The sequence below is a fragment of the Choloepus didactylus genome, chromosome 23, assembly GCF_015220235.1.
Source record: "Choloepus didactylus isolate mChoDid1 chromosome 23, mChoDid1.pri, whole genome shotgun sequence".
NCBI lineage: Eukaryota > Metazoa > Chordata > Mammalia > Pilosa > Megalonychidae > Choloepus > Choloepus didactylus.
The window spans coordinates 30,250,479-30,262,364 of record NC_051329.1 but is presented as its reverse complement, the minus strand read 5'-3'; the positions used below and the strand labels follow the sequence as shown (position 1 = coordinate 30,262,364).

General features: G+C 50.7%; 1 protein-coding gene across 1 annotated transcript; it reads left to right on the top strand.

The window, feature by feature from the left end:
• Positions 1-1,833: 1,833 nt before the first annotated feature.
• On the top strand, positions 1,834-6,144 carry LOC119519629. Its single transcript, XM_037817376.1, has 2 exons — positions 1,834-2,143; positions 3,902-6,144. Exons 1-2 carry the CDS (start codon positions 2,011-2,013, stop codon positions 5,392-5,394), a joined length of 1,626 nt encoding a protein of 541 aa, XP_037673304.1. The 5' UTR covers positions 1,834-2,010; the 3' UTR covers positions 5,395-6,144.
• Positions 6,145-11,886: the final 5,742 nt, after the last annotated feature.

Below are 11,886 nucleotides of genomic sequence, written 5' to 3'. Positions count from 1 at the left end.
TATGCGTTCCAAGCTGGGCCCCATGCCTCTAACTGTCTACACTGTGTGGATATGAGATCCAACCCAGTCCAAGCCCATACCCGTCTACACTGTGGGAACATGGGCTCTGAGCTGGGCCACAGCCTCCACCAATCTACCCCACAGTTATATGGACTCCAAGCCTGGCCCCAGCATCCACCTGTCTTCATTGAGGAAACTGGGCCCCGAGCTGTCTACACCAGAGGTGTGCGGACACCAAGCTGGGCTTCAACCTCCATCTGTGAATCCTACAGGTATATGGGCTTGAAGCTGGTCCCTACCTCCACTTGTCTATACCACAGGTATATGTGCCCTTAGTGGAACCCAAGGCTCTTCCTGTCTACTCCATACGTCCATGGGCTCCGAGCCCGGCTCTAGGCTCCACCTGTCTACACTGTGGGTATATGTGCTCTAAGCTGGCTCCATCCTCCACATGTCTACCCTACAGGTTCATGGGCTCCAAACTGGGCCCCAGCCACAAACAATCTACAAAGTGGTTCTGGGGGCTCTGCACTGGGCCTACCTTCTACCTGTCTTCACCACAGGTGTATGGGCTCCAAACTGGGCTCAGCCAACACCTCTGTACCTTGTTTGAATTTGGGCTCCGAGCCGGACCCAGTCCTCCAGCTGTCTACACTATGGGGATATAGGCTACAAGTTGGAACCTAGCCTCCACCTGTTCACCCAGTTGTATCTGGGCACCAAGCTAGGACTCAGCCAACCACGGTCTACATTCCAGGAATATGGGCTCCAAGCTTGACCCCAGGCCTCCACCTGTCTACACCACAGGTATAAAGGCTCCTAGCCAGGCCCTGTGGGGATTGAAGCACCAAGCTGGGCCCAAGCCTCCACCAGTCTAAACTGGGGATATGAGCTCTGAGCTGGGCCGAAGCCTCTACCATCTACACTACTCATTTCTGGGTTCCAAGCTGGGCCCTAGTCACCACCTATCTGCAATATGTGTAGATGGACTGTGACCAAGCCCCAGCCTCCATCCACATACACTGTGGGTTTATGGGCCCTGAGCAAGGCCACAGGCTCCACTTGTCTACCCCACAGGTATATGGACCCCAAGCCAGGCCCACACGCCCCCACCCATCCACACTTGTGGATATGGACTCCGAGCCACACCCAACTTCTACCTCTCTACCCCACAGATGTATGGATTATAAGCTGGACCCCAACCTTCACCTGTCAGCACCACAGGTACATGCACTCTGAGCCGGGGCCCCGCCTCCACCCATGTATGTTGTGGGGGTCTGGACTCTGATGTGGGCTGCAGCCTCTACCTGTTCTACCCCATGGGTATAAGGGCTCCAAGACAGGCTCCCTGCAGGACAGGGCAGTTTCCCACATGGCCAGTGCAGCCCAGGGAGCTGTGCTCTCAGATTCCTTTCCAGCCTGGAGCATGGGCTGGGGCCTCTCCCCCGCTGAATGACTCTGTCACCTTATGTGTCCTCTTTTGGGGTGACTCTGATGTGTCTCCACATTTCTAGCATAGCCCCAAACTCCAGCAAAAATCAAACAGCAGAGGACATGTGGGCTGCACATGTGTACTCCTGGCACCCTCTGTGGCATGATCCCATGGTGATCAGGAAACCCCCATGGGGAGGGTGGTGTGTGCTGGGGAGTCGGCTGCACCCTTTGCAGAAGCCATGTTCCATTCTGTCCCTGGCAACCACGTGTGGGCCTGTCCTCTTCTTGATGGTGAGGAGACCACAGGACAGCAGGCAGGGCCAGGGTTAAACCCCAACCTCCGCCTCGGGCAGGAACAGCAGCTGGGGTGTGGGGTTCAGGGTGGGGCCTGCTGCCTGTTTGGAGAATGGGCAGGGAGCCTGTGCCGGGCCTTGTGCCCACTACTGCAGTCGCCTTGTTCACTCTTGTTTTTAACCGTCTAAAGGTGTGTGTGTGGGTGTGACTGAGTGTAGTGTACACTGCTTGATGCCCCCGCACCCAGGCCACAATGGTTAGGAGTTCCCCCCACGTGCAGACATGGATCACACAGTCTTGAAGCCCAGGGGGCCATTGTGGGCATCACCTGGATCAGGGAAGCTTCTGGCCATTGAGTTTTGCTGGAGAGAAGCTGCCTTGTTGCAGGAAACAGGAGGAAAAGGCAGAGATTCAGGTGAGTGTTCAGAGCCGAGTGTGGGAGGTAAAAGGGTTCCCCTGCTCTGTGCAGTCCTGTGGCCATGACTGGGTGGCCACGGAGCCTTTGACATGTGGCACCTCCCAACTGAGGTGTGTGGAGAGTGTAAAACGTGTGTGGGGTTCCCAAGAGTTAGTGTGAACAAAACAAAACTAGAATGAGATGGATGGGGAGAAACTCTGCCCTGAGTGGTCGGACCCAGGCTTTATCGGGGAGGCATCTGCTGAAGTGGAATGTCTTGGCCCCACAGGAGCAGAGTCATATAAGGTGGGGGCAGGGACGTGCTTGAGCACCTGCCTGTGCTGCTGCCGTGCTCAGGAGCGGGGCCCAGAGAACCCAGATCAAGCCAGGGGGAGCGTGTGCACCTCATGGGGAAGGGCAGGCAGGAATCTGATGAGCACACACAGGCATCACTCCGGGGGTGATGAGGACAAAGAGGAGGAAGCCATGGGTGTGGGTCCCAGTGCTGGGGCCAGGGAGGTGATGACAGAGACACGAATGACAGCAGGACTGGCCAGGGGGTGGGAACACCCAGTTCCCACAAGTGGAAAAATGTCCCAGTGGCTGAAGAGGAGGGACCTTGGCAGGTGTGAGGGGTGAGGAGCCCCTTCCTGGGAGCCCAGCGGCTCATCACGGGGAGAGGCCAGCAGAGCTTTCCGTGGAACAGCAGTGATGGGGCTGCTGCTCCCTGTCAGACCTTCTGTGGAAACCCTGCAGAGCTCCTCTGCTAAGGGTTCAGTCACATGATCACCCCGAGGGGTCAGGGAGCCGGGGAGGCCTTGCTCCATTAGACAGGACCTGTGGACCCCAGTGAACTGCTGTTAGGGGGAAGCACTGAGACCTGGAGCCACTTTCACACCCCCGAAGTACTCCTGGCCTAGCCTAGGAGGGCGAGTGGGACTGGCCCAGACATGCATTTCCTGTGCTGAAGGCCCTCCTGGTGTGGGAGCCTCCCCTGCACCCACCTCTCACTGGGGTCTCCCCTCCCCTGAAGTTCTCAGTAGACAGACCCAGTGTCAGAGCCCAAAGCACCAGCAAAGGGAGTGGCTGCAGCACTGGCAGGTGAGGGGTGTGCACATTCCCCTGGGGACCCAGACCCACCTGCAGTGAGTTGGTCACGGCTTTGGGCCGGGGCAGGACTCTGGGCTAAACCACACCATGTTACTGGAAGTCCCCCTCACTGCCCCATCCCAGAGTCCTCCGGGTCCCTGAGGAAACGTGGTGGCAGCTCCCCAGGCTGCCCACAGTTAGTTCAGGGAAGGCCGAGTGCTGGTCACCACCCCCGACGCAATGGCCACATCCAGGACAGACTGAGGCAGGTGGGGGCTGCACGGAGGGAGGACAGTCATGGGGAAGGTCCCCTGGGCAGGGAGTCAGCAGGGCACGACTAGGGGGCCGGTGGGGGTGGAGGGCGGTGACGTCACGGGGGAGGGGAAGGTGACCTCACGGGGAGGGAAGGCGGTGATGTCACAAGAAGCAAGCTGAGTCCTGCCAGCTGATTGGTGGGTGGGTTTGGGGGCGGGGCCCAGATACCAGGCAGTTGCCAAGGATTGAGACTGAGCAGAAAGCCTGAGTGAGCCGAGATGGCGCCGCTGCTGCTGCTGCTGCTCCTTCTGGCCGACCTGCTCAGGTCAGGTGAGGGGTCCTCCCTCACACACACATCCCGTACCAGGAACCCCGTCCAAACAATGGGGTCTCCCTGGATTGCATCCCGCGTCACTTCCTGTTGTGGGCCAGGGGATCCCTGGACCTGCACTCGACACCCGACATTCCCCCTCCTGCCTGGGGAAACCCGGTTCCTACCATCCACCGCTGAGTCCTCGATGATCCACCGACATCTGTGGACCCACAATCGAGGTCCTTGGGGAGACCAACCACCTGCACAACCCCTGACCCAACCGCCCAGCTTCCAGCTCCCGTGGATCCACCAGCAGTGGTGGGAGAACACACACCGGTCCTCGGAAGACAGCCTGTGTGCACCACGGCAATCAATACTGTGCACTCTCAAGACGCCAACACATCGGCAGCTGCAGACCAACAATCGGCAAGGCTTGGACCACACGCTCCCTGTGGAACCAGTGTACCAACCACACAACTTCAAGCCGCCACCGATCATCCTGAAGACATGGACTGATGATCAGTGTCCTTTGGGTGACTTTCACTGTGCTCAGGTTTTCTCGCAATTGAACACATTTGATCCACCACCAATCCACCGGCAGCCTCGCACCCGCACACGTCAACGCTTGGACGCCCTCCCACCTGAAGAACCTCTGGTCCAAGCCTCCATCCCCACCATGTCTGAGGACCTCTTGTCCAAACCGGCCATCATCAAGACCCCGCAGGTCAAGTGGCAGCTGCCGACCTGCATTTCACACCCAGTGGGCAATCTCCTGCCTCTGGACCCCTTGACCCAGGTTTCTGCCTTCCAGCCCCTGATAATCCACCATCCGGCACGGATCTCCACTCAATGCCCCTTTTACCACTTCCTGTGGTCAGAACCCCTGTCCCAACCGTCCGTCACTGAGCTCCAACAGATCCACCAGCAGCCGTTGTTCCACACCCAATTCCCCTTGGACCCCCTCCTCCTTCCAGAACCCCTGTCCCAAGAGTCCTTTGTACCTGCAGAGATCCACTGGCAGCCAGAGACCTGTGATCGATGCCCCATGGAACTCCTCCCACCTCTGGAACCCTCATCACAATCCTCCATCCTCCTGCCACTGCTGTTCCAATGGAAAATGGATACCCAGATTTCTGGGGACACCTGTCTGCTGAAGAACCCAGGAGAAGGTGACCTAGTTAATATTGATGGTTTAGGGACCAGGTTTGAGGCACTGGCAGTAGCCAGAAGTGTTCACAGTGCAGTTCTGCCTCTGAGTCACCCTGCACAGGGGATGGCATTCCCATGGCCAGAAGACCTTGGCCTGGGGACTGAGTCCAAGCTGCTGTCCTTGCGCTGGACCTTCTGCGGAGCCATTTTGTTCATCGGCGTTCTCTTGTCTAAAGCATGGAAAGGATGGCGAGGTCATGAACATCAGATGGACCTGGAGTTGCGAGAGATCTGCAAAACCAGAAAGCTTGTAGGAAAGTCATTGTTGGACTGTGAGGAAGCACTTGATCACCTGGAGTTGAACGCTAGAGTAACCATCAGTGTTATTGCCAATCTGTTGGAGGAAGTCTCTGAGTTAAATGATGCACTCAGAGTGTGTGAGCTGGAACACTTAAGGATTTAAAGATCTCCCTCACTCAGCACGACCATCGTCAAGCCCTGGGATTCCTCTGGAACTTGTTCCCAATTCTTATCACCAGCTAATGGGCTGAGGGGAACTGGATCTCGAGGATGTTCTTTAAATCCTGTCCTTCCTGGGTCACCAAGCTGAGAAGGGAAATTGGCAGCAACCATTTGTTTTCTTGCTCACGCACTCTGCATCTTTTAGCTCAGAGACCTCCTTCCAAAGATTGCCAGTAACACTCATGGTTCCTTTAGAATTTGTCTTTTTGTTTTCAAGTGCTTCCTCACATTTAAAAATGACTGACCTACAAGCTTTCTGGTTTGGGAGAACTCTTGCATCTCCATGTCCATCTGCTTTTCATGAACGCACAATCCTTGACACTCTAAAGAAGACAACTGGGTCAGAGTATGGACTCTGCTCTGAAAGTTGTGGGTATTCTTGGGGCCTCAAAACTGAGCGATAGACCATCAGTGCCCCTTGTCCAATGTCAGCACCCTCAACCTTCATGGCCAAATCCAAATCTGGCCCTTCCATTGGAAGTTACATTCCAGCCTGAGCTAGAAGTTTGGATTTATCCTTTGTGGGCAGAAGAGAAAAGACCCATGGGGGAGGATTAAATTGTGTTATAACCATCTCTATGTTGTGACCACCATGAGAAGGATCATGAAGCCCGTGGACTCTAAACAAGGCCACCAGGATCCAAAACCCAAGTCCACCCGTCTGATCTCTGTGCCCGTGGGCAACTGACTCACCCTCTCTGCTTTTTCACTTATGAAATTGTATAATAATAATAAAATATTAAAATTTCTTCTGGTGTGATGGTGATTGAATGAATGTTTGTAAAGCTTTTGGTACCTGACCAGTCACAGGGAAAGGGTGGTGTAAGTGTTAAGTCTGTTCCCAGAGTCAACTATCTCCTCCAAGGGGAAGCCGTGGCTCCTGGGGGAAGAGCCCTGTTGCAGCTGGTTGTTTTCCTAGCAACTCCATTTTTCAGCCTGCGTTTGAAAGGGCAAAGGAGGAGTTAGGGGCAGGGTGGCCCACACAGCCTGCATGGTGTCTCACGGCCACCGGCTGGATGGATGTGGCCCAGGACACAGGTGTGGCAGTGAGCCAGAACCAAAGGAGCCACTGGAGGCCTTTGAGGCAAAAATGGCCAATGCAGCTGGACCGAGCTCGTGAGAGCTGTGCTGAGGAGAGATCTGTCTGGACCGGCTTATGGCCCTGCCTGCCATGCTGGCTGCCTCAGCCTTGGAGGCAAGGACCTGTTGTAGTCCTCCTCCCGCTGGACACTGCTGTCTGCTGGTCCTCAGTGCCCCTCCTTGCTTCACTCCTCCTTCACTGCTCCAGTTCTTTGCTGACCCCATGGTTTCCCCCTGTGCCCCAACGTTGTCTACACAGGCTTCCATTTCAGCCCTCCCACTCTGGGGTCTCCTTAGCAGTTATTCACCTTTAAAGCTACATATGGTTTTCTGGGAGTACAGGGAAAATTGGAAATAAGTCACGTGATATAATTTTTACATCAAAGAGAAAAGTGTGGCTTTCAATCCACAGAACTGCAGGCTCCGGTTGTGGAAAAGACCTTATGGGTCTGACCCTCCTGCCCCCGATGGTGTCTCAGCACCCACAACCCCAGGCTGCTCGCCACCTCCCTGGAAGATGGCACATTTGGCCACCATCCAAGAGCAGACCCCTGCCTCCCACAACTTCCACCCGGTCATCTTTGTTCTGCCCACTTTATTCTGGGTCACTCAAAATGAAGGTATATCTATATATTTTTATTAGAGAACTTAAAAGATCACAGAGAAATCATGCAGGAAATACAAAGTTACTGTCCACCACTCTAGCACTGTTTTCCCTATTACCCACACTTTGCATTACCATGGTATCTGTGTTAGCACTGATAAAACAGTAACTTATCTTTATACTATCAACTCTAGGCCATTGTCTACATTAGGGTTTACTGTTTCTCTTGTACAGCCCTATGATATTTAAAACATTTTAATTCAAATAACCTGTCATTCTTTTAAAAGTATGCTTCATAACTTTGGATGCTGAATGTTATGGATGAAAAATTTGTGAAGGCTTTGGATAATATTCTCCTCCTACCAAGGAGACAATGAGGGCAAAAGGGGTCTGGGTGGCCACAGCACCCACCCCAATTCCAACTTGGGAAACTGGTATTATCCCCCTAGTAAAGTCTAATTGTGGAGGGAGGGGGATTCTGGTGGGGAACTCACCTGGAAGCCCCAAAGGCCAGTCTCCCCTCCCTGCATCAGCCAGGAGCAGGCCTGTGGCTCTCTCACCTGCTTGGGACTCTCAGGGACTGGAGCCCTAGTTGGTCCCTCCAGGAGAGCAGGTTTGCTTCAGGGATTCTCCATCTAGGCAGCAATTACAGACCATTGACAGGGCTGGCCCCATCCTTCCCAGTCTTGCAAGACCCAGGCAATCTTGAGATGAGTTCCCCTTTACCAAGGTCAGCCAAGGTCATCTTTTCTGATCCCCCTGAGGCCCCCAAGTGCAACAGCACTGCTGAAAGAAGGAGACTTGCTCGTGTCACTGCAGGGCTATGTCCCACCATCTTTCCCCAGCATGCATGGATCAGACATTTCAGCCTGGGTCTGTCTACATACCATATGATTCCCCATATGGCCTGCATCACCGGTCCATGGACAGGTGATTCCCAGGAATCCCAGCATCTCAGGACTCCTGCTTGGAAAGGCCTCCCCAGCCCCTGTGAACCCCATGGACCACCCACCCCTCTCCATGCCAGTGAGTTTCCTTTCTCCTTCCCGCACTGCTCACCCCTGATTGTTCACGTCCTACAGCCTCCCACACTCCTCCCTCAGCAATCACTGCCCAGCTGGGGGTGCACCCCTTCCACACCCCAGACCACTGCTCTGCCTCCAGGCCCCAAAAGTCCCATCCCTCATTCCCTGATTCCCAGGCCCAACCGCCTTTTTCCCTGAGCCCACTCACAGCATCTCCCACCTCACCTGGGCCAAGTGTTCATGGAACTCAAAGGATCTGTGGGAACCACCCAACGGAGCCAATTCCCTTTTCCTGAAAGGGGAAGAGAAAAACCAGAGGAGCGATGACCTGGACAAGGGAAACCGCCCCGTGGGACAGTTGCTGTCTGGTGTGCGCAGCTGCAAAGTCTGCTGGACCGGCTGTTCACACCCCACAGTGTGAATTCACAACCGCAGCATGGTGCTGTGCAGAGCTGACTGTACACTGTGGATGATTGTATGGTATGTGAATGCATCTCAGTAAAACTGAATTTTGTAAAAAAGGATGACAAAGATTTCAGACTTCAATTAGAGGCATGAATGAAACGGACTTGGTTGAGACTAAGGTAAATGAGAGTAAAGAGTAAAGGATGATATTGATTGTGTTTTAAAATGTCAACCTCTATGTGAGAACAAAGGAAGAGATATTTATTTGTTGCAAAATCTATATCATCTGTAGCACACTATATTATTTAACTTGTATGGTCAGTTTATTAAAACACCATAAGTATATGGAACCTTGAATAGGGGATGAGATCTGTTTGGTTTTTACAGGTTAGTGTGAAGCCCTGATAAATCCCAGAGTAATTTGGGCAGAGAATAAAATCCCTCTTGAGGGTCTCGGGGGAAATGTGGTAATATTAAACTTCCCTGCATGGGGAATTCCTGATATTCTTGGAAGCATTGGGGACTACTAGTTGGGTAGGCTGAGCCCTTGATTTTGGGACTTGCACTCATGAAGCCTGTTACTGCAGAGGAGAGCCTAAACCTACTTATAATTATGCCTAAGGCTCACCCCCAGAGAACCTCTCTTGTTTCTCAGATGTGGCTTCTCTCTCTAAGCCAACTCTGCAGGTAAACTCACTGCCCCCAGCCTCCCAAATGGGACATGACTCCCAAGTGTGTAAATCTCCCTTGCAACATGGGACATGATTCCCAGGGTTGAGCCTGGCCCTGGCATCATAGGATTAAGAAAGCCTTATGAACCAATAGGAGGAAGAAAAATGAAACAAAACAGGGTTTCTATGTCTGTGAGATTTCAAACGGAGTTGAGAGGTCATTCTGGAAGTTATTCTTATGCATTATATAGATACCCCTTTTTAGCTTTAGTGTAATAGTATAGTTAGAAGGAAATACCTGAAACCATTGATCAGCCACCCAGTATCCTTGCTTTTTGAATATAGTTTTATAACTACATAGCTTACATGATTTCTCCATGTAAGGGGGCAGTGAGATCACCTGCCAAAGTGGCTTATTTAAAGAGAGGGGGCCACATCTGAGCAAGAAAGAGGCACTGAGGGGGAGACACTTAGGCACAACTATAAGCAGGTTTAGCCTCTCCTTTGCAGCAAGAAGCTTCATAAGGACAAGCCCCAAGATACAGGGCTTGACATACCAAGCCGTCAGTCCCCAGTGTTTATGAGAACATCAGCAATAATCCAGGTGAGGATGTCCAACACCTCCACATCCTCACCCAGCTCCTCAGGGAGGCCCCCTAATATATATTTTTATTCCCTGCCTGTGTGTCCTTTTTAAGAAATTTAAGATATTCCAGCTATGTTTTCTTCTAGAAGTTTTACTGTCTAACTTTTTACATTTAGATTTATGATCCATCTCAAATTGATTTTTTGTTTAATGTGTGAGAAAGTAAGACACCAAGGTTAATATATCCCCATATGCACATCCAAATTAACCAGCACAATTTACTAAAAAGACCACTCTTTCCTCCACTGTGTTACAGAAAAGCTTTGTGTGAGCCTGGTAAGTGGCTACATATGTATTCCTGGATTTTATTCCATTCTGTTTGTTCAGTTCTCTATCTTTATGTTATTTGACCCTATCTTACTTATTGTAGCTTTATATAAGTCTGTGTATCTGAGAGTGTAATTTCTGCAGCTTTGGCCTTCAATTTTTTTGGTTATTGCAGATGCTTTGCTGACTTTACTGGTTATAGTGAACATCTGCATCTTGTTTTTAAACTCATGTTCAATAGTTCAGCATTAATTATGATATTAGTTGTAGGACTTCTTGCAGGTACCCATGACAGTAGTAGAAATGAACTAGAAATCCCAATAAAATATAATTAAAGAAAAACAAACAAACAACAGTTTGGAAATTAAGCAATATATTTTTTTCCAATTTTATTCAGATATATTCACATACCATGCAGTCATACAAAGTACATTCAATTGTTCACAGTACCATTATGTAGTTGTGTGTTCATCACCGAAATTAATTTTTGAACATTTTCATTACCACACACACACAAAAATAATAAGAATAAAAATTAAAGTGAAAAAGAACAATTCAAGTACAAAAGAACACTCGGTGCCTTTTTTTTCCCCCATTTTTCTACTCATCCATCCATACACTGGACAAAGGGGAGTGTGGTCCATATGGCTTTCCCAATCCCCTTGTCACCCCTCATGAGCTACATTATTATACAACCATCTCCAAGATTCAAGGATTCTATGTTGTAGTTTGATAGTTTCAGGTATTTACTGCTAGCTATTCCAAGTCATTAGACACTAAAGAAGGTTGTCTATACTGTGTGTAAGAGTGTACACCAGAGTGACCTCTTGGCTCCTTTTGGAATCTCTCTGCCACTGAAGCTTATTTCATTTCCTTTCACACCACCCTTTTGGTCAAGAAGATGTTCTGCATCCCAGGAAGCCGGGTCTAGATTCCTTCCCAGGAGCACAGTCCACATTGTCAGGGAGATTTACTCCCCTGGGTGTCATATCCCATGTAGGGGGGAGGGCAATGATTTCACCTGCTAAATTGGCTCAGCTAGAGAGAGAGGGCCACATCTGAGCAACAAAGAGGCATTCAGGAGGAGACTCTTAGGCACAATCATAGGCAGGCCTAGCCTCTCCTTTGCAGCCACAGTCTTCCCAAGGGCAAGTCCCATGGTAGAGGGCTCAGCCCATCAAACTACCACTGGTGCTGTTAACCAATTCATTTTTAAACAGAGCTGGGAATAGGGTGAGGCAACAAGGAGACTAAGGTGCAAAGTGCCATTTGTCCTTTCACTTTCACAGACCTGAGAGTGGGTTGCTCCTCCATTTTGTGTTTGAGAATCTTTGTTTTCCCTATTCTAGTCCTGTACCTGGTTATAAATAATCCATAGATCCATATTTTGGAAATGAAAACATTTATGGAAATGATTTAAAGCAGTTTTTTGAAATTTATTTTTTAATGCATATGTTTGAAATGAAGAAAGATGGACAAATCAAATCACTGCTTTCCAGAAAAATATCTGATGATGGACATGTTCTGTATTTGAACTGTCCAATAGCCTCTAAACACATGTGACTTGATCTCTTGTTCTGTGACTAGTGTGTTTTATGTATTGAGTTTTTAATTTAACTCTGATCTTCATTAGCAAAGAATCCCAAATAAGTTATGTAGATTCGCTCCCCCTATGAGGTAGACTTTAACTCCCCTCCTCCCCTACTTCCAACCCCCCTCCATTACCTGAGTGTAG

Excerpts from the sequence above, each read along its gene's own strand:
- LOC119519629 (XM_037817376.1), top strand. The coding sequence starts at position 2,011 with ATGGATCACACAGTCTTGAAGCCCAGGGGGCCATTGTGGGCATCACCT. Across the intron at positions 2,144-3,901 it reads AGGAAAAGGCAGAGATTCAG|GGGATCCCTGGACCTGCACT; the intron begins GTGAGTGTTCAG and ends GTTGTGGGCCAG.